Below are 24,824 nucleotides of genomic sequence, written 5' to 3'. Positions count from 1 at the left end.
AGACAAATATACAGCTATTGTTAGCATATACAGACAGATATACAAATATTGTTAGCATATACAGACAGGTATAGTGATATAGTTAGCATATATACACAGATATACAGATATTGTTTGCATAAACAGACAGATATACAGATATTGTGGGCCTATACAGACAGATATACAGATATTGTGAGCCTATACAGACAGATATACAGCTGTTGTTAGCATATACAGACAGCTATACAGCTATTGTTAGCATATACAGAAAGATATACAGATATTGTGAGCCTATACAGACATATATGCAGATACTGTTAGCATATACAGACAGATATACATATATTGTTTGCATAAACAGACAGATATACAGATATTGTGGGCCTATACAGACAGATATACAGATATTGTGAGCATATACAGACAGATATACATATATTGTTGGCATATACAGACAGATATACAGCTATTGTTAGCATACACAGACATATATGCAGATATTGTTAGCATATACAGACAGATATACAGATATATACAGGCAGATATACAGATATTGATAGCATATACAGACAGAGATACATATATTGTTAGCATATACAGACAGATATACATATATTGTTGGCATATACAGACAGATATACAGCTATTGTTAGCATACACAGACATATATGCAGATATTGTTAGCATATACAGGCAGATATACAGATATATACATGCAGATATACAGATATTGATAGCATATACAGACAGAGATACATATATTGTTAGCATATACAGGCAGATATACATATATTGTTAGCATATACAGACATATATACAGATATTGTTAGCATATACAGACAGATATACAGATATTGTTAGCATATATATACAGATATACAGGTATTGTTAGCATATACAGAGAAATATACAGGTATAGTTAGCATATGCAGACAGATATACTGATATAGTTAGCATATGCAGACAGATATACAGCTATTGTTAGCATATACAGACATATATACAGCTATTATTAGCATATACAGACAGATATACAGATTTTGTTAGCATATACCGACAGATATACAGACATGGGTAGCATTTAGAGACATACAGATATTGTTAGCATATGCAGACAGATATACTGATATAGTTAGCATATGCAGACAGATATACAAATATTGTTAGCATCTACAGACAGATATACAAATATTGTTAGCATATGCAGACAGATATACAAATATTGTTAGCATATACAGACAGATATACTGATATAGTTAGCATATGCAGACAAATATACAGCTATTGTTAGCATATACAGACAGATATACAGCTATTGTTAGCATATACAGAAAGATATACAGATATTGTGAGCCTATACAGACATATATGCAGATACTGTTAGCATATACAGACAGATATACATATATTGTTTGCATAAACAGACAGATATACAGATATTGTGGGCCTATACAGACAGATATACAGATATTGTGAGCATATACAGACAGATATACATATATTGTTGGCATATACAGACAGATATACAGCTATTGTTAGCATACACAGACATATATGCAGATATTGTTAGCATATACAGGCAGATATACAGATATATACAGGCAGATATACAGATATTGATAGCATATACAGACAGAGATACATATATTGTTAGCATATACAGGCAGATATACATATATTGTTAGCATATACAGACATATATACAGATATTGTTAGCATATACAGACAGATATACAGATATTGTTAGCATATATATACAGATATACAGGTATTGTTAGCATATACAGAGAAATATACCGGTATAGTTAGCATATGCAGACAGATATACTGATATAGTTAGCATATGCAGACAGATATACAGCTATTGTTAGCATATACAGACATATATACAGCTATTATTAGCATATACAGACAGATATACAGATTTTGTTAGCATATACAGACAGATATACAGACATAGGTAGCATTTAGAGACATACAGATATTGTTAGCATATGCAGACAGATATACTGATATAGTTAGCATATGCAGACAGATATACAAATATTGTTAGCATCTACAGACAGATATACAAATATTGTTAGCATATGCAGACAGATATACAAATATTGTTAGCATATACAGACAGATATACTGATATAGTTAGCATATGCAGACAAATATACAGCTATTGTTAGCATATACAGACAGATATACAAATATTGTTAGCATATACAGACAGTTATAGTGATATAGTTAGCATATACAGACAGATATACAGATATTGTTTGCATAAACAGACAGATATACAGATATTGTGGGCCTATACAGACAGATATACAGATATTGTGAGCCTATACAGACAGATATACAGCTGTTGTTAGCATATACAGACAGATATACAGCTATTGTTAGCATATACAGACATATATGCAGATATTGTTAGCATATACAGGCAGATATACAGATATATACAGGCAGATATACAGATATTGTTAGCATATACAGACAGAGATACATATATTGTAAGCATATACAGGCAGATATACATATATTGTTAGCATATACAGACATATATACAGATATTGTTAGCATATACAGACAGATATACAGATATTGTTAGCATATACAGACATATATACAGGTATTGTTAGCATATACAGACAGATATACAAATATTGTTAGCATATACAATCAGATATACAGCTATTGTTAGCATATGCAGACAGATATACAAATATTGTTAGGATCTACAGACAGATATCCAATATTGTTAGCATATGCAGACAGATATACAAATATTGTTAGGATATACAGACATATATACAGCTATTGTTAGCATATACAGACAGATATACAGATATTGTTAGCATATACAGACAGATATACAGATATTGTTTGCATATACAGACATATATGCAGATATTGTTAGCATATACAGAGAGATGTACATATATTATTGGCATATACAGACAGATATGCAGCTATTGTTAGCATACACAGACATATATGCAGATATTGTTAGCATATACAGCAGATATACAGATATATACAGGCAGATATACAGATATTGTTAGCATATACAGACAGAGATACATATATTGTTTGCATATACAGGCAGATATACATATATTGTTAGCATATACAGACATATATACAGATATTGTTAGCATATACAGACAGATATACAGATATTGTTAGCATATATATACAGATATACAGGTATTGTTAGCATATACAGAGAAATATACAGATATAGTTAGCATATGCAGACAGATATACTGATATAGTTAGCATATGCAGACAGATATACAGCTATTGTTAGCATATACAGACATATATACAGCTATTATTAGCATATACAGACAGATATACAGATTTTGTTAGCATATACTGACAGATATACAGACATAGGTAGCATTTAGAGACATACAGATATTGTTAGCATATGCAGACAGATATACTGATATAGTTAGCATATGCAGACAGATATACAAATATTGTTAGCATCTACAGACAGATATACAAATATTGTTAGCATATGCAGACAGATATACAAATATTGTTTGCATATACAGACAGATATACTGATATAGTTAGCATATGCAGACAGATATACAGCTATTGTTAGCATATACAGACAGATATAAAGCTATTGTAAGCATATACAGACAGATATACAAACATTGTTAGCATATACAGACAGGTATAGTGATATAGTTAGCATATACAGACAGATATACAGATATTGTTTGCATAAACAGACAGATATACAGATATTGTGGGCCTATACAGACAGATATACAGATATTGTTAGCATATACAGACAGATATACAGCTGTTGTTAGCATATGCAGACAGCTATACAGCTATTGTTAGCATATACAGACAGATATACAGATATTGTGAGCCTATACAGACATATATGCAGATATTGTTAGCATATACAGACAGATATACATATATTGTTGGCATATACAGACAGATATACAGCTATTGTTAGCATATACAGACATATATGCAGATATTGTTAGCATATACAGGCAGATATATAGATATATACAGGCAGATATACAGATATTGTTAGCATATACAGACAGAGATACATATATTGTTAGCATATACAGGCAGATATACATATATTGTTAGCATATACAGACATATATACAGATATTGTTAGCACATACAGACAGATATACAGATATTGTTAGCATATATATACAGATATACAGGTATTGTTAGCATATACAGAGAAATATACAGATATAGTTAGCATATGCAGACAGATATACTGATATAGTTAGCATATGCAGACAGATATACAAATATTGTTTGGATCTACAGACAGATATACTGATATAGTTAGCATATGCAGACAGATATACAGCTATTGTTAGCATATACAGACATATATACAGCTATTATTAGCATATACAGACAGATATACAGATTTTGTTAGCATATACTGACAGATATACAGACATAGGTAGCATTTAGAGACATACAGATATTGTTAGCATATGCAGACAGATATACTGATATAGTTAGCATATGCAGACAGATATACAAATATTGTTAGCATCTACAGACAGATATACAAATATTGTTAGCATATGCAGACAGATATACAAATATTGTTTGCATATACAGACAGATACACTGATATAATTAGCATATGCAGACAGATATACAGCTATTGTTAGCATATACAGACAGATATAAAGCTGTTGTAAGCATATACAGACAGATATACAAATATTGTTAGCATATACAGACAGGTATAGTGATATAGTTAGCATATACAGACAGATATACAGATATTGTTTGCATAAACAGACAGATATACAGATATTGTGGGCCTATACAGACAGATATACAGATATTGTGAGCCTATACAGACAGATATACAGCTGTTGTTAGCATATACAGACAGCTATACAGCTATTGTTAGCATATACAGACATATATGCAGATATTGTTAGCATATACAGGCAGATATATAGATATATACAGGCAGATATACAGATATTGTTAGCATATACAGACAGAGATACATATATTGTTAGCATATACAGGCAGATATACATATATTGTTAGCATATACAGACATATATACAGATATTGTTAGCACATACAGACAGATATACAGATATTGTTAGCATATATATACAGATATACAGGTATTGTAAGCATATACAGAGAAATATACAGATATAGTTAGCATATGCAGACAGATATACTGATATAGTTAGCATATGCAGACAGATATACAAATATTGTTTGGATCTACAGACAGATATACTGATATAGTTAGCATATGCAGACAGATATACAGCTATTGTTAGCATATACAGAGATATGTACAGCTATTGTTAGCATATACAGACAGATATACAAATATTGTTAGCATATACAGACAGATATACAGATATTGTTAGCATATGCAGACAGATATACAAATATTGTTAGGATCTACAGACAGATATACAAATATTGTTAGCATATGCAGACAGATATACAAATATTGTACGCATATACAGACAGATATACAGATATTGTTAGCATATACGGATATACAAATATTGTTAGCATATACAGACAGATATACAGATATTGTTTGCATAAACAGACATATATGCAGATTTTGCTAGCATATACAGACAGATATACATATATTATTGGCATATACAGACAGATATACAGCTATTGTTAGCATACACAGACATGTATGCAGATATTGTTAGCATATACAGGCAGATATACAGATATATACAGGCAGATATACAGATATTGTTAGCATATACAGACAGAGATACATATATTGTTAGCATATACAGGCAGATATACATATATTGTTAGCATATACAGACAGATATACAGATATTGTTAGCATATACAGACAGATATACAGATATTGTTGGCATATATATACAGATATACAGGTATTGTTAGCATATACAGAGAAATATACAGATATAGTTAGCATATGCAGACAGATATACTGATATAGTTAGCATATGCAGACAGATATACAGCTATTGTTAGCATATACAGACATATATACAGCTATTATTAGCATATACAGACAGATATACAGATTTTGTTAGCATATACCGACAGATATACAGACATAGGTAGCATTTAGAGACATACAGATATTGTTAGCATATGCAGACAGATATACTGATATAGTTAGCATATGCAGACAGATATACAAATATTGTTAGCATCTACAGACAGATATACAAATATTGTTAGCATATGCAGACAGATATACAAATATTGTTTGCATATACAGACAGATATACAGATATTGTTAGCATATACAGATATATAAATATTGTTAGCATACACATACAGATATACAGATATTGTTTGCATATACAGACATATATGCAGATATGGTTAGCATATACAGACAGATATACATGTATTGTTAGCATATACAGACAGATATACAGCTATTGTTAGCATACACAGACATATATGCAGATATTGTTAGCATATACAGGCAGATATACAGATATATACAGGCAGATATACAGATATTGTTAGCATATACAGACAGAGATACATATATTGTTAGCATTTACAGGCAGATATACATATATTGTTAGCATATACAGACATATATACAGATATTGTTAGCATATACAGACAGATATACAGATATTGTTAGCATATATATACAGATATACAGGTATTGTTAGCATATACAGAGAAATATACAGATATAGTTAGCATATGCAGACAGATATACAGCTATTGTTAGCATATACAGACATAGATACAGCTATTGTTAGCATATACAGACAGATATACTAATATTGTTAGCATATACAGATATACAAATATTGTTAGCATATACAGACAGATATACAGATATTGTTTACATATACAGACATATATGCAGATATTGTTAGCATATACAGACAGATATACATATATTGTTGGCATATACAAACAGATATATTGTTAGCATATACAGAGAAATATACAGATATAGTTAGCATATGCAGACAGATATACAGCTATTGTTAGCATATACAGACATATATACAGCTATTGTTAGCATATAGAGACATACAGATATTGTTAGCATATGCAGACAGATATACAGATATTGTTAGCATATACAGAGCCTATTCAGACAGATATACAGCTATTGTTATCATATAGAGACATACAGATATTGTTAGCATATGCAGACAAATATACAGATATTGTTTGCATATACAGACAGATATACAGCTATTGGTAGCATATACAGACAGATATACAGATATTGTTAGCATATACAGACAGATATACAGCTATTGGTAGCATATACAGACAGATATACAGATATTGTTAGCATATAGAGACATACAGATATTCTTAGCATATGCAGACAGATATACTGATATAGTTAGCATACAGAGACATACAGATATTGTTAGCATATAGAGACATACAGATATTGTTAGCATATGCAGATAGATATACTATATAGTTAGCATATGCAGACAGATATACTGATATAGTTTGCATATGCAGACAGATATAGATATAATCCGTCCAAACAATGACACAACTAAGTTTTTAAAGCACACCGTTTGGTCGGAATAGTCCGACATGACTGTCGGGAATAACCCGACAAGGGTGTTCGGACGAGTCGACAAGAGTGACAAAATGACATGAACGGTTCTTTGTTGCTATTACTTATTGCTTCATATTATATATATAATGAAACACAACAGGAATTGCAGATGTAGCGTCAGCTGTTTGGTTGTTTTGTACATCCTGATGTATTAGTTGTTCTTGGAGTTGTTCTAATAGGTATGCATGATTATTAATTGTACTTGTTAAACTGGAGATTTTGTTTTTGGATTTAGTGACTGAAATGGTCAGGAGTAGAACGACAAAAACTAGTTAAAGATAATTTACAACAATCAGTTGAAATCACGTTTGGGGATGTTAATAAGATCTGCTTAGGACAAATGACAAAGTTAGACAAACTAACTTCAATACATATAGATCAGTATATGCTGTCCTATACCAACTTCTCAGTATGTTAGAGACCCGTGAACGTCAGGGTTAGAATAGGTCTTCAATAACCCATGCTTGTGGTAAGAGGCGACTAACGGGATCGGTGGTCAGGCTCGCTGACTTGGTTGACACATGTCATCATATCCCAGTTGCGTAGATTGATGCTCATTCTGTTGATCACTGCATTGTCTAGCCAAGAGACGATTATTTACAGGCCGCCGTCATAAAGCTGGAATATTGCTGAGTGAGGCGTTAAACAACAAACCAACCAATTGTTTTTAGTTACATTTGATACACCGTATACTAAATTGCAAATTGGATGGACGCAAGTGACTAACGTTCCTTCAAGAAACCCTTTCTCACCAGTGACTGGAGTTATAGGCAGTAATTGGCTGTTACTGAATCACGAAGTATGCATATTGGAACACTAGTAATAATTTGATAATACGAGCATATGCGTCCTACTGGCGTCCTACCGAATTCGCTATTCCTTTTTGTGCTCTTCTTGAGCAAAATTCACTGATCACGACCTACGTCTTCGAAAACCACAGTTGTGAACAGAATCCAGCTATGACATCATTTCTTGTGACGTCACCTCGACCTTACGTTGCAATAAAATTCGAATGACGTCATCATGTCATGAGGATGGCATAGGGATAAACACTTTCCATGAGTGCTTTTAAGGAATGTGATAGTTCATAGATCGATAGTTGTAAGTTGTAGGGAAATGCAATTGTGATTAGCTATTTTGTTCCCAGGGTGGAGGTCGATATTATGGTGATATTACGACTCGACTTCTAATTTGAAGCAAAAAGTGAACCTAGAAATCTGTACGCAAAAATATCCAGTCTTAAACCAACCAACAAAGAAGACATGTTGTACAAAAAACCTTAACATGAAAATACAACTTACTGCATACTAATCTAAATGATTTTCCACAGTAAACTGGCTGTGTACAGTTCACTGGCAGTACACTTACAGTGGCAGTATCAAATACAATAACAACCAGGAAGTAACAGCGTCGGAGTCTGATAATAATATCAGCTTAGCTTACATGAAACAGTAATACGTGCCTGACAACTAATTGTTGTTAACACGCAATGTTATGATCTTCTGCTGAATCTTAACAAAAACGATGCAATACAGTTACAATATTGTTTTACAATACATTACAATTACATATACAACTGTTAACTTCGTTCATGTGTAATACCATGTTCATGATTGTTATTTACATTGTGAAACTGGTATTGTTTCCTCGTGCAACATTGACATGCGAGAATAGAAGAAGGCAACAATAGTATTAGCAACTAATGCAAGAGGTTTTGGGGACTTTCAGACAGAACACTTGGTGAACAATATGCGTGTGCAATTAGTATATACATTCCCGAGCATTCGGAGCTGTATGGCAGTAATCTAGAATCTAGACATGTCCCTAGACACTTACAACAGGGTGTGATCTGTGTCAACCATGTTCTTTGATTTTCAAGGGATGTCAGGTCACGGCAGTGGATTCAAAGTTCGGTTGAGGGTAAGGATATTTTTGGTGACTTCCTCAAATCACGGCACTTTTGTTAAATATGTTTCCAATTTAACAAATATGGTCACTACTAATATAAAATATAACATGCATTGAACATGTAGAATACATGTTTCGAATTGTGGATGCTAAATATCGATTTTGTTTCACCTGCATACTTCTGTTAAAGACTGACTGACTGAGTTTGGTTTTACGCCGCTTTTAGCAATATTCCAGCAACATCACGGCGGGGACACCAGAAATGGGCATCACACATTGTACCCATGTGGGGATTCGAACCTGGGTCTTCGGCGTGACGAGCCAACGCTTTAACCACTAGGCTACCCCACCGCCCCCTTCTGTTAAAGAACCCAGTGGGAATTATCCATCGGATGACAGAAGCGAGTCACACATACCGAGTAGCAGGATTGACGGTATTGAGATGGAACTGAAGCAGCTTCGAGAGGCAGTGTCTGAAATGAAGAACATACTGCAGAAAATGTCGGACAAGGTCCTCAGCGAAACTCACGTGTCAACGTTCACACCAATGAGTCAGACAGAAGAACAGCTGACGACCATTATACTACCGGAGAAATACAGTCTAGGAACCCCTGAAGCTCCAGTATCAGCAGTGGCAACAGCGACCTTACCTGAGTGCTGGCCTTCCTTTGACGAAAATGTAACAGAGGATGGTGTCATGGGGTTAGTCTGACAAATGTCTACACCAAATCATCAACCAGTGTTTAGAAAGGATCACCAGAAGTAACCCCATTCAGTAAACCCACTCAGTAACGAGTATCAGGTTTCATAACTCGGAGTCCGAACTGCCGTCAGTATATAACAATTTTCGATGGCTATAATCCTGTTAAATTGAAGCAACATCCAGGAGAATGACCACATGTCTAGGTTAAACAGAATGATTTTGACCCGAGGCCTAGATATCTAAGGTCAGAAACCATACTGATTTTGACATAATGAAACGGATGTAAAATTATGAATTCATACCATGGAAATATTCCGACAAACGATTTTTCACACGTATATCTGCATTTTGACCTGAACCAGGTATTAATATCTGTGAGTCAAATTGAGAACAGGGCCAGCTATACATTGGAATTGAGCACTACGATGTGACGATGTCCACTTGTATCTTTTTGGTCTCTACAACAGCGTTACTAATGGTCGGAACATTATTTCCCACCCATTCTTTTATTATCAGATCAAAAGTTTCCTGTGGTAAAGCATATTTGATGACAGAAGTTCCGAAACTACATGGCCAAACAAAACCATCACATGCAGAATCCAAACCACGTGATCAAAGAGATGACATACAACGACAACATCACAGCACCGGCAAGGAATCTTTCAGGGAAATGTATGTACTCCAATCTGAATGTCAGTTCTGTGTTCATCGTCGGTACGCTCGATCCAATAATGGTATTTTAAATTTTGCCTCCCTTTAACTTTATCATTTCTAATCTTGTAAAATAATAGTTAACAATCATATTTGATTTTGGCTATGATTTCTTTCAGTCCGGAACACATAAGACTACAGAAGCGACTTGATCTGGCAGTAGCAAGTAATAGTTTTGTTATTAAAATCCCGACATCGGTCATTGGAATATTTTAAATTCAACTTAAATACATGAGTTTGGTAAAACGACATACACTTTTACTTTCATATCTAAATATGCGTAATCGATTGTCCAAAGTTTGCTTGTAATCGCGTAATTGTTTTATCGACATTACTACAACACAACACTTGCACAATACGCGGTACCGTTCCGATAACTAACACAACATATACTCTGTGTATGTACTAAGCAATACAAATCCCTTTCAGAGAACTATGAACGCGCAGAATTGTTGTTAAAGAACCTGCCTGTTTGTGGGAATGGATTAAACCGTCTAGCAACTTCTGTTGCTGTGGCATTAGAACCAGGTAAGCTAATATATACCCGAAGTCAGTATTCATTAGTTTCTGCTTCTTTAATAAATCTTGACATATATATCTTGACATATATATCTTGACATATATATCTTAACATATATGGAAACACTTGGTTATGAAACTACACCTTCTCGCATTTCCAGAAGACCCAGAGCCACTTAGAGCTAAGGCACTGTGCACCGTGTTGTGTTTGGACGTTTCTGAGAGCTTGGGGCAAGAAGGGTTTAAGGAAGTGAAGCAAGCAGCACACAAGTTTGTAGATGGTCAGTAATTATATTGTATATTGCTGTCAATGGTAAGATAGGTAAATGTAGCATACGCTATATTGAGAATTACAATGTCCCAGTGAACACAGAGTCTTGCACTTTTCTGGAGTGAGTCACATCCGAGATTTGAACCCACACTCCCAGAGGCACCTAATCGCCAGCACACAAAGTCAGCAGTTTCCATAGCATGAACGTCTGGCAATTAGCAGTTTCCATCAGACTATGTGAACCCCTCTTATAAGTGTAATCCCATGGAAACATGAGTCAAGACCACATATACACAAGTATTTCCCTAGGTCTTCTAAAACTTAACATGATCAATATGAGTTATTGATAAATGTCCTTAATGTGTTCAAAACCCCACCACTGTATGTCCTCAGTATAAGTTATTCTTAACCACTCATGCTTGCAGAAACCTACTCCTATGACCCCTGGCTGGCTTTTGTGTTCTGAGACCCGTGAAGGCCTTCAGTAACCCATGTTTGTCGTCAGAGGCGACTAACGGGATCGGGTGGTCCGGCTCGCTGACTTGGTTGACACATGTCATTGGTTCCCAATTGCGCAGATCGATGCTGTTGTTGTTGATCACTGGATTGTCTGGTCCAGACTCGATTACTTACAGACCGCCGCCATATAGCTGGAATATTGCTGAGTGCGGCGTAAAACTCAACTTACTCACTCACTTTTGTGTCCTGACCAGCTGGTAAGAATGGGAAGGACATTTGTTGCATTAATTTACTGGAAGTAGTCACTGAATTCGTATTGCTGTCTACAGTTTGTGTAACTTTGTTATTTAACAGAACTGACTGATATTTATTGTTCTAGTTTTGTTTCGTTGTTTACGGGGTTTAAGCGTACCGTGGAATACTTTACCTCGTTTTATGAATGTCTTTAAAATGAAGTATTCCTCAGAAATATATCGAAATGCTAAATTTCCATAACATGGCTTTAGGTATAGAGGCGATGGCGGAGAAGCACGGACTGGAGGAGAATCTGGCCTTGGTCGTAATGGGAGGAGGTGCCAGGGTGGTCAGACAACTGACCAATGACTACACCGCTATTAGAAATGCTATCGGTAAGGAATGAGATGTATGAGCGGTTAGTAAGTCAGGCATAACACCTAGTATGTCATCTTAGTAGCAGGAAAATAATAGTTAATAGTAGGGAAATAACAGCTGGGTTTATCTCAACAGGCGGTCAAGTATTAACGTAATAGCAGGAATGGGCGAAGGTTGTCGGTGTTTACCTGAAATATTTGACAATTATTGTGGAGATTTAGGATAGTCTGTAGCACCAACTCATGGTCTTTAGGTCTTTCAGTTGATAGACGCAACTCTACACTACAAGGTAGGCAGGTGGCGTCTCCACAACTTGGTCAGCTGTGCTTCAAATTGACCTTTTAGGGATATATGTGCCGATTCGCAAGAATACACCATTGTTACACGCCATTCGAACAAACTTTTTTGACAAACTATTGCAATTGACTACCGCAATTTTTTTTAATAAACTATTATGATATATGATCGTAAGTAAACAATTAGAGAAAATGTCATATGGTGGGATACGTGCTCGCATGTGCATTTGCTAAGGGTCAGTAGACAAGTAGACGTATCGGGATTACTTTCGAAACTTCTGGAAGCCTTTCAATTATATTTAGTCGCAGTGACAGGCTTGCTTCTGTTATCTCACATCTTACTCGGTGCAGATGGTTATCTTCAACGTTGACATCCAGCCTAGGCTTGTTTTGAAAGCGCGACCAAAGATCTTTGAGATCAAAGATGTTTCTCTACTTCCATACCTGTGTTTACTCTACAGTAATTTCAAATATAATGGTATTTACACATTGGCAATTACTTGATTCAAAGGTTAATTGCACCTGCACAGTTTATTAACATTTGCTTTTTTTTTGTTTTTTGTGTGTTGGTTTCACACTGAATTCCTTAATACAGGTTTCCTGGTAAATTGTTGGTCACAGTGTGTAAAACGACACGAAATTTTGAACAGATGATATTTGAACATAACTATTATAACAAACGATTACACACCATGATGGCACATTCCAGTAACCCATTATGTAAACAGTCATAACAAAACATGATAAAAACGATACTAACAACACATTATAACATACCATTTTGATAAAATGTTATCACAAATCACATTTGAAGCCATTACAAAACAGCATCATAGCATTCAGTCTTCATTTCCAGATGGCCTTTGCATTGGAGGAAGAAGTCCTATTATCGAAGCTTTGGTGGTTTGCATTGCTGCTATTAAAGAGACTGGTACGTATTCACTCCTTCGTATTGCCTCTCGTGTTCTACACAATTCATCCGAGAAACATCTAATATCTAAATCATGCTGACATTTTTCAAATAAAACCGAACATGGAAAAAGAAATGTCAAGACTAATATGTTAAATGTTAACATATGCAGGGCATTTCAATGCATAAAAAACGGTCCTTAGTATTAGTATGTGCTACCAATACATAGTTTTGCAAACTATTCCTTATTATCAGTATGTGCTCCCAATACATAGTTTTGTAGACCATTTCTTAGTATCAGCATGTGCTACCAATACATAGTTTTGTAGACTATTTCTTAGTATCAATATGTGCTACCAATGCAGAGTTTTGTAGACCATTACTTAGTATCAACATGTGCTACCAATACATAGTTTTGTAGACTATTCCTTATTATCAGTATGTGCTACCAATACATAGTTTTGTAGACTATTCCTTAGTATCAACATGTGCTACCAATACATAGTTTGTAGACCATTTCTTAGTATCAATATGTGCTAACAATACATAGTTTTGTAGACCATTACTTAGTATCAATATGTGCTAACAATACATAGTTTTGTAGACTATTCCTTAGTATCAACATGTGCTACCAATACATAGTTTGTAGACCATTTCTTAGTATCAACATGTGCTAACAATACATAGTTTTGTAGACCATTTCTTAGTATCAATATGTGCTACCAATACATAGTTTGTAGACCATTTCTTAGTCTCAACATGTGCTACCAATACATAGTTTTGTAGACTATTCCTTAGTATCAACATGTGCTACCAATACATAGTTTGTAGACCATTCCTTAGTATCAACATGTGCTACCAATACATAGTTTGTAGACCATTTCTTAGTATCAACATGTGCTAACAATACATAGTTTTGTAGACCATTACTTAGTATCAATATGTGCTAACAATACATAGTTTTGTAGACTATTCCTTAGTATCAACATGTGCTACCAATACATAGTTTGTAGACCATTTCTTAGTATCAACATGTGCTAACAATACATAGTTTTGTAGACCATTACTTAGTATCAATATGTGCTAACAATACATAGTTTTGTAGACTATTCCTTAGTATCAGTATGTGCTACCAATACATAGTTTGTAGACCATTTCTTAGTATCAGGATGTGCTACCAATACATAGATTTGTAGACCATTTCTTAGTATCAACATGTGCTACCAATACATAGTTTTGTAGACCATTACTTAGTATCAGTATGTGCTACCAATGCATAGTTTTGTAGACCATTCCTTAGTATCAGGATGTGCTACCAATACATAGTTTTGTAGACCATTTCTTAGTATCAGGATGTGCTACCAATGCATAGATTTGTTGACCATTTCTTAGTATGAACATGTGCTACCAATACATAGTTTTATAGACTATTCCGTAGTCACAATATGTGCTACCAATACATAGTTTTGTAGACCATTTCTTAGTATCAGGATGTGCTACCAATGCATGGTTTATCTGGAGTAGAAAAAAGTTGTTTAGTGTTGCCTATAGTGTCATATATGTGTAATATTACAATACAGTTAATGCTTAATTCGTTACATTGCACAGCAGGAATACTTAGCATAGATGGCCACTACCTCAAGCCAAGAATTATCTTCCTCACTGACGGATATGCTACAAATGAGTCTGTTGTTGAAGGGCCTGACCTGACGGAAGTGGATCAACATGTTGGTGAAACACTTCCCTTCACTTAATCCTCAACACTGAAAAATACTTTATATCATTTGACTAAACTAAGTTATATTTACATATACGGACTGAAGGCCCAGGTGAGCCTCAGTTAATCCGTGTTGTCTTGCGTTCCTTACTAGCGAACGTTAAGAACCGTGATGCCTGAAAGATTGTTGAAGAGTCACTTCCTCTGCTCACTCACTTCAAATCATTTAGCTGTTGCTATCTCTGTGTTGCAGGCGCGGGTACACATAGTACAGTTAACTCGTACAATTAGTTCAGGTGGCATGGATCCAGTGGTTTGGGTGGCTGTTGGGAACGCTGACGGAGTATGTAACTCAACTTTGGTTGCAAAATCTTCTATCCTTTGCCTCAGTTAAGATAACCCCTCATTTTTCTAATATTGCTATATACTTATAGCACAATTATACCTCACTGAGCAATGAGCAAGGCTCGTGGATATTGCCTTATTATACTAATGACACCACACCGCAACGCTCTACGCGCATACAAAAAATGGATGAACAACTGCAAGTGATTATTACAGAGTTGGGTCTTTAGGACAGATTAAAAAGTGGTAAAGGAACTATATTTTCTGGAATTCTGATATTCAAAGCATATATTTGAAATGCGATCTGTGTAAGAAACAACAACAGAGAGCTACACTCATATTAATAATATAGAAGTTGTATATGCATATAACTCTCTCCGTTGTTCATCACACCAACTTCTAAATGCCACTCAAATAAGTTGTGTCAAATAGTCCTTGGACTTATGCTGCCGTCTGATTTGTTTGTAGCATTTCCTACGTTCATTGTCCGCACTTGGCAATGGGACATGTGTCGAATGCAAGAAAATTGAAAGTCTCTGCAAACATTACAGGCTACAGGTAAGAAATTAACACGAATGTTAGACATTTTTCATGCCTTTGCCGGCATTAAGTAATTCATTTGCATAACATGGTACGTTTGACCGCTTCCACTGTTGCGTGTCTTTAATAATGGCAATCTTTCTGATACTGACACTTCAAAATATAACAAAACACCTGTATAGTTCTGATACCAACTGGGAATACTATGCACGCCAGTTTACCAATATTGATGTCAAATTAAATCAGAATGAGAGAAATAGCTGTGAGGGGCCTTTGACGCTTAACAAATTTGCCTTTGTTTAAAAAATTATGAAAAATCGAAAGAGTCCAGGATCAGACAATTTTCCAGCAGAATTCTATAAGTTCTTCTGGGCAGATATTGGAATTATTTTCCTTAGATCTATAACACATGCTTTCTATATTGGAACTTCGTCAAATTTTCAAAATCAGGACACAATAACCTGCTTTTCTAAAGAAAACAGGGACAGGCGATATTTACAAAAAGCTGGCACCCAATAACTTTATTAAATGTATATTATTAGGGAAATGCAAACGGGCTTTCTTAAGGACCGTTTCACTAGGGAAAATACAAGAATATTATATGATATAATGAACTATTGTAAAATAACAATTATCAAATCACAAATAATCCCTCTATTTACACATCCATTTTCAGCTCTGCCATTGCCGGACAAAACCAACCTTCTTTAAATCGCTAAACACAATCTTCTTTTAGAGGCATTTTAGAAGTTGTATGGATAAAGGAAATTTGAAACCAAATTCTATGGATAGTCAACTTCTTTATTGCAATGAGTGCGACGTTTCGGTGTAGGTACTAACACCGTTATCAAGCAAGTGATGAAACGTCGCACTCATTGCAATAGAGAAGGTGACTATCCATAGAACTTGGTTTCCCTTAAACTCAATCTTGTTGAAACATAAAACGAGATAAAATATAAAAAGAAAAGTGTTGATCAATGATCATTCAGAAGGGGGACTTGGCATTTTTGATGTTGAGGCTTTTTGTGAATACACGAAACTGAAATGGATTAAACGCCAGACAGAAAAACAGCTGGCAAGATGTTCGATGATAATAAGGATATCCTGAATTTCCCAAACCATCAATTAAACAGGCTGATTAAAGACATTAATCGTGATATTAGGAAAGATGATTTAATTATTTCTAATAAGTTGCAATTATGCGAGATTGGAAATATTGACGAATTAAGAAATCTCCCCTTCATGAATTTCGTTCCATATGAAGATATCAAAACATACATTAAACGGTATCAGTGTGGAATTAGATATATTCGGGACCTAATGATTGATTGGGGACACTTCAAAGAACTCAATGTCTTGAAATGCGGCTTCAGATTATATGAAATGTTCATTACCTGTTTCAGATTGTTCAGCATTATACCCAACTCATGGGTTCAGGGACTTTATCTCATCGCCAGATTGCATATTTATTTATAAACTGATCCGTAATGATGATGGTATTTGTTCTCTTCAGGATCATAATTCTAAATGGAGCTCAAAGTTAGATGCACATATATCAGAAAATTACCTTTCCCTAGAATTGGAATTTCCAATATAAACTCATCCATCGTATCATACCATCAAAATCCTTTTTTCAAAAAGGATTGATAGAGGATAACCTTTGTACATTTTGAAAGACAAGAATATTTATTTTTCCCTGTCGAAACGATCAAATTATGATAAATTAGTTCAATTTTTGGAAGGAAGTAGAACCTATATAAAGTTAGACCTAACTATGAATAATTACCGTCTTGGCGATCCAAGGATGAATATCCCTGAAAAACACCTTATTAGAACCAAGCGCTATATAATTGTCATTACAACAAGACAGTTCCCATATTTACGCAAATAATACCATAATCACAACATAGAAAAATTCATTTCAGGAGACATTACCAAATTGGCAGAAAAATGCCCCCACCCCCAACCTTCGCCTACAAATTTAGATTGGTACAAACCAAACCAATGTATGATCACCTCTCTCCTGGTTCCACTTGCCTACTTTCCTATATATTTGTCTTTGTACTTTATTCACACAACCAACTTATGTCCTCTCTTATTTTGTCCTCTCTCAATCATGAATATATGTATGTTCTTTAATATCCAGTTGTATGGATATTGTACTATATTGTACTGAAAGCAACAACAATAAAAAAGCCAAAAAAAAACAACAACAACAACAACAACAACAAATCTTCTGATACTGTATGGCTCGAATTTTGTGCAACACAATAAATTGATGCATTTAGCTTTCAATGTCCCCAATATATTTACAGTGACAGTGTGTTCAGAATATTGCCATTTTCTAAAACATTGTGGATATCTTTTTCAGTACAACATAGGTCAAATCTACAACTATTTAAAAAAAGGCAAGTTCGGAGAAACGCCAGAGACAATTCAACAGGTTGTCGGAGCACTGACTGGAGACATGGACGAAGAGGATAGGGTAAGGGTTAATATGAAAGGTTTATATATATGACAAGTGTAAGATACATGTAATCATTTTCCTGGGTTCATTCGCATGTTATTAAATATTGCAACTTTATCTTCTCTCTTTCAGGATTTTGTTATCCAAGGTGTTCAACAAAAACTCGCCTTTTGTGAAGTACCAGATCCGGATGAAATGTGTACCGATTTCGACAATGTACATGAAATGAGTGAGTTGCCTCCCCTTGGTACTCGAGTTGTCCGAGGTCTTGATTGGCAGTATGAAAACCAAGACTGTGAAGGACCCGGGACTATCGTCAATCACGCGAATGACAGATGTAAGAACATATTTATTCAAGACCATGATCTTTTACAATCCAAAGCTAAATCAAAGCATTATCAGAAACTCAACAATAAATATTCATCATAAATCGTCCGATTGTATTATTTAAAAACGACACCTCTCATAAATTTTGAAGAAGCATTAGCCTCAAATCACGGCATCCTACATACGACCGCCATTACTTAATGCAGATATGCTATGGGTGTTGTGGGACGTCAACGGCGTCTGCTGCCGGTACAGGTATGGCCATGATGGGAAAATGGACGTCGTCGAAGTAGAGGACCAGCCACGCTTCTTGCTGCAGGATGAATTCATAGAAATCGGAGTCAGGGTCAAACGAGGTTTGACATGCTTTTACAATCATTAAGTGACAGTCATTGTTGTAGAAGTATCATTTAGATGTATGTTCTCGTTGGGATACTTCAATGAATTTCCTCTGTACAGCCACGTGTTAGGTTGTCCTTGTTCTGTTCCCGTGTAGGAGTGAACTGGTCCTACGGAGATCAAGATGGCGGCGAAGGGAGTACCGGAGTTGTCATTAGAAAACGTGAGGATGGTGTTGTGAAGGTATGGGACAAGGCAATATTTGAAGATAAGTTCACGCATTATTCCATTTTTATTTGGGAATTGTCCATCTAATTTCTGCATCGTGTGAACCCTTTTACACTATTACCATTGAAATGTTTGCAGGTAAAGTGGCAAAATGGAAATCTAAATAAGTACAGATATGGATTGGACGGGAAAATGGACGTTGCTGTCTGGTATGTGCTTCCACGTCTCTGTCAAAAAATAAACGCATCAGTGTAAGAAACCTTGTGTCATACATTAGACACGTGAGTGTCTAATACATAAACATTTGAATGCTGATAATTGTCAGTCTGCCTTTGTACAGTGAACCTGCCGATTTCATGAAAGTACGAAGCAGTTCCCAAGATGTTACTACCAGTAGAGACAGAACAAGCACCAAAGATGGTAATTAAATTATCCCTAGAGCATTGTATCACACATTGAACATCACTGAAAATTATTCACTGGATGACTAACATTTACACCTTATATGTGTCCCATAAGATAAAATATATATATTGGCTGAATACCAACAACATCCGTATGTTCAACAGATGTAAACGCTCTTTTTATCCTGATACAGTCGGTGAAGTGGGGTATGCAACAGCAACAGAAGAAAGGCCCAATATAGTCTGGCAGTGGCAAGATGACAAAGCGAAGTGGCACCTGTACAGTGACTCATATGGGGACAAACTGGAGAAAGAGTTCACCAGGAAGCCCTTAGGGTCATGTGTCCTACAGAAGGAAGGAAAGAGGTAGGTGCATCTATACAGTTGTTTTCAGATTTGGTTTGGCTGTAAATCAGTATAGATTATAGATAACGTTCCCCTCAACATTATGTTGTCGTTGCCCCTGCAGATTTGAGTATACGTAAGCATTTTTCACGCATTGAATTGTAAAAATAGGCCCACGCATTAAGCCTCAAACTGGAAAAGTTACTCCAAGTTTGGGCATCATCCAGTATTAATCATTTGTACATACAGGTAAACTATAGAGCGTATCATTCCTCTTGACTTTTGTTTGTTAAGTTCTACTACATTTGTATTCCAGATAATGCTACAAGTTATCTTAATTTTAAATAAGTTTATGCACACAAAGTTTGTAATTCAAGCCCTCTGCTTGGTTACAGTGTTCGTGTTCTCTTTTAACATCCCATGGTTGAGAAAGACGTTGGAAGTGGATCTAGTTGTGCAGTCAAACGATCAGGTCAAACATCCTTTAGTTATCAGTTAATGTTTACAGGACGTTTAATCTTTAACTCACTCATAACTATTCCGAAACCAGTGTATAAATATATCAACATATATGAACATGTATGTGTTTAAGCATACGGAACTGACTTTCTTTGTTCTTTATATTTTCAGTTTTAAGTCACGCGGAACTTCGTGAGCTGAAAGGAGAATGAATATTGGAAAATGGGTTTTATTGGTATCTTAAGCCATTCTGCCAGATTTCCTCAGGCTGTGCCTCATTGCAGTGCTGTAACCAAACTACAATTTTTATCCAGAACAGTTATAGAGGACTTTCCCATCAAAGCCACAATACTTGTCAGCATGATTAGAAACATGTGGCATACACCGACAACATACCCTGCATGTAACCTTTAGTTCCTGGTTTTCAAATATGCCATAAACTTAATCAACTATAATTGCTGTGAGCCACTCACAAGTTCGTTAAACTGCAACATGTGAGCCTAAAGCCTTTCAACTGAATAAAATAACTGATTCATTGATTATGGCAAGACGTTATACTACATTTTAGTTTGGACCTACATAAGTGCTGATTGAGTATGGAAAGTATCCCATCATATCTCAAGTGGAGTCCAATTGAATTTCTGTTGTCAGCAATTACCTTATCCACTATGTCAGTCTCATTTTGTAGAGTGTAGCGTGTCCTGAGTCACTCTTAAAATTATGCACGTAGTTGGAAGATCAGACCTAGATCAGAATGGGTGAAGTACGTACAATGTAGATGTATTGATAACATTGCCACGCGGCTGTGTGCGATAGGCTGTGCTCATCTATGTCATGTCTGTAGTGTCGTGAGAGATAAAGTACAAGGAAGTTAGAATACCCAATCTCAACTGCATAACAACACAGTACACAGGTCTTTGTGAAGCGGATTACCGTTAAATTGTTGATTGTAGTGATAAGAAACCTGTTGCAATAAGGGCACATGCAGAATTAGTGTTTGTATATAATTGATAATTTTGTCGGGGCCAATTCCTGGAATTGCTCATTCCCTGGGTTGGGGCAAGAGTGTTGCCTTAAACCCGTGAATGGCCAGCTAATGCCAGGGATGGGGCAGAGTTAACGACTGCTCATTCCTTGGGACAGGATGATATCATACACATGCTGATTGACTGGATTGTTGTGCTGTGAACATTGCTTGGTCTGTCTATTTTGCCATATATTTGTCATTTGTTTTACAATAACGGCAGACCATGTAGCAAACAGCAATAGTTGACAGTTTGGTGAAAACAAAAACCTTCTCAGTTTCTTTGATGGGCATGTTAGAAGTTGAGGTGACATAGAATGATAATAATTTTAAGGATATACAACTTCTATATAAAGGTCGTAATTAGGAGATAATCCTATTGTGTTTACAATTTGGAAGTGATTATAGTTGGTTGAACGTTGCTAAATGTCATTTAAAACCGAACATAATTAAATGTCATGGTAGAATAATATATAAATGAATGTTTCTACAATCGGTATGTGATTAGTTATATACATGGGGCGGCTCGTCACGCCAAAGACCCGGGTTCGAATCCCCACATGGGTACAATGTGTGAAGCCCATTTCTGGTGTCCCCCGCCGTGATGTTGCTGGAATATTGCTAAAAGCGGCGTAAAACCAAACTCAGTCAGTCAGTCAGTTATATACATTGATTTCAATAGGCATTCTACCATTTAAGTTCGTTTTTGATTGGCTGTCACTAAAAAATTAGAAGTGAAAATTTTCAATAACCACTTCTGAGAGCCGGTTCACTGTGCATAGTGTCAAAGCACTACGCAAGGGTAATGAGTGCATATTTAAATAGCGTTTTATTCATGGTGCATATGTGATGGTAGAATGGAGATAATCGCTGCTAAATGTTTTCGTTCGGTTTTAAATGAAACATTTAGCAGCGTTCAACCAACTATAATAATTTCCAAAATGTAAACACAATAGGATTATCTCCTAATTAGAGATAAGTGTTTTAAGTGTTTTGAAACTTTCCCCTTGCCTCCAAACGTCACCAAGCCGAAATTTTCATCAATGTTATGAACCTAGCACATAGGGGATCCTTAAGACTGGTTTCAATGTAAAACAAGGCAAACATATGGCAGATACACAGATGAAACAAAGTGAAAAAGAACAAATCAACAAGACGGCATACGTGTAATTCATTCATGTATTACTGAACTCTAACGCAGCAGTGGAATCGTACAGGTATTTAGAAAGCACAATGTGCATAAAGAACATGTAGAGGTGTGACACCTGCACCACTTCAGTACAGCCTTACATTCATACATCTGTAACATGTACAGGTGTGACATCTCTATCACCTCAGTACAGCCTTACATTCATACATCTGTAACATGTACCGGTGTGACACCTCCACCACCGCAGTACAGCCTTACATTCATACATCTGTAACATGTACAGGTGTGACACCTCCACCACCACAGCCCCAGTACATATCTGTAACATGCCTGTACATTCATACATCTGTAACATGTACATGTACAGGGTGTGACACCTCCACCACCTCAGTACAGCCTTACATTCATACATCTGTAACATGTACAGGTGTGACACCTCCACCACCCCAGTACAGCCTTACATTCATACATCTGTAACATGTACAGGTGTGACACCTCCACCACCCCAGTACAGCCTTACATTCATACATCTGTAACATGTACAGGTGTGACACCTCCACCACCCCAGTACAGCCTTACATTCATACATCTGTAACATGTACAGGTGTGACACCTCCACCACCCCAGTACAGCCTTACATTCATACATCTGTAACATGTACAGGTGTGACATCTCTATCCACCACCTCAGTACAGCCTTACATTCATACATCTGTAACATGTACAGGTGTGACACCTCCTCCACCCAGTACAGCCCCCAGTACAGCCTTACATTCATACATCTGTAACATGTACAGGTGTGACACCTCCACCACCCCAGTACAGCCTTACATTCATACATCTGTAACATGTACAGGTGTGACACCTCCACCACCCCAGTACAGCCTCACATTCATACATCTGTAACATGTACAGGTGTGACATCTCTATCACCTCAGTACAGCCTTACATTCATACATCTGTAACATGTACCGGTGTGACACCTCCACCACCGCAGTACAGCCTTACATTCATACATCTGTAACATGAACAGGCGTGACGCCTCCACCACCCCAGTACAGCCTTACATTCATACATCTGTAACATGTACAGGTGTGACACCTCCACCACCGCAGTACAGCCTTACATTCATACATCTGTAACATGAACAGGTGTGACACCTCCACCACCGCAGTACAGCCTCACATTCATACATCTGTAACATGTACAGGTGTGACACCTCCACCACCCCAGTACAGCCTTACATTCATACATCTGTAACATGTACAGGTGTGACACCTCCACCACCGCAGTACAGCCTTACATTCATACATCTGTAACATGTACAGGTGTGACACCTCCACCACCCCAGTACAGCCTTACATTCATACATCTGTAACATGTACCGGTGTGACACCTCCACCACCCCAGTACAGCCTTACATTCATACATCTGTAACATGTACAGGTGTGACACCTCCACCACCTCAGTACAGCCTTACATTCATACATC

General features: G+C 36.0%; 1 protein-coding gene across 1 annotated transcript; it reads left to right on the top strand.

The window, feature by feature from the left end:
• The first annotated feature begins 9,311 nt into the window (after positions 1-9,311).
• On the top strand, positions 9,312-19,990 carry LOC124280440. The gene is made up of 16 exons (XM_046716378.1): positions 9,312-9,520; positions 9,877-10,210; positions 10,728-10,883; positions 11,042-11,088; positions 11,352-11,450; positions 11,603-11,722; positions 12,678-12,800; positions 13,936-14,010; positions 15,598-15,716; positions 15,960-16,049; positions 16,520-16,609; positions 18,963-19,076; positions 19,191-19,395; positions 19,592-19,741; positions 19,882-19,947; positions 19,980-19,990. The coding sequence occupies exons 2-16, from the start codon at positions 9,951-9,953 to the stop codon at positions 19,988-19,990; spliced, it is 1,725 nt and encodes a 574-aa protein (XP_046572334.1). The 5' UTR covers positions 9,312-9,520; positions 9,877-9,950.
• Positions 19,991-24,824: the final 4,834 nt, after the last annotated feature.

This window comes from Haliotis rubra, unplaced genomic scaffold (genome assembly GCF_003918875.1).
Source record: "Haliotis rubra isolate DU_JTF1 unplaced genomic scaffold, ASM391887v1 Scf267, whole genome shotgun sequence".
Lineage (NCBI taxonomy): Eukaryota > Metazoa > Mollusca > Gastropoda > Lepetellida > Haliotidae > Haliotis > Haliotis rubra.
This window is presented reverse-complemented; position numbering and strand designations above follow the sequence as displayed.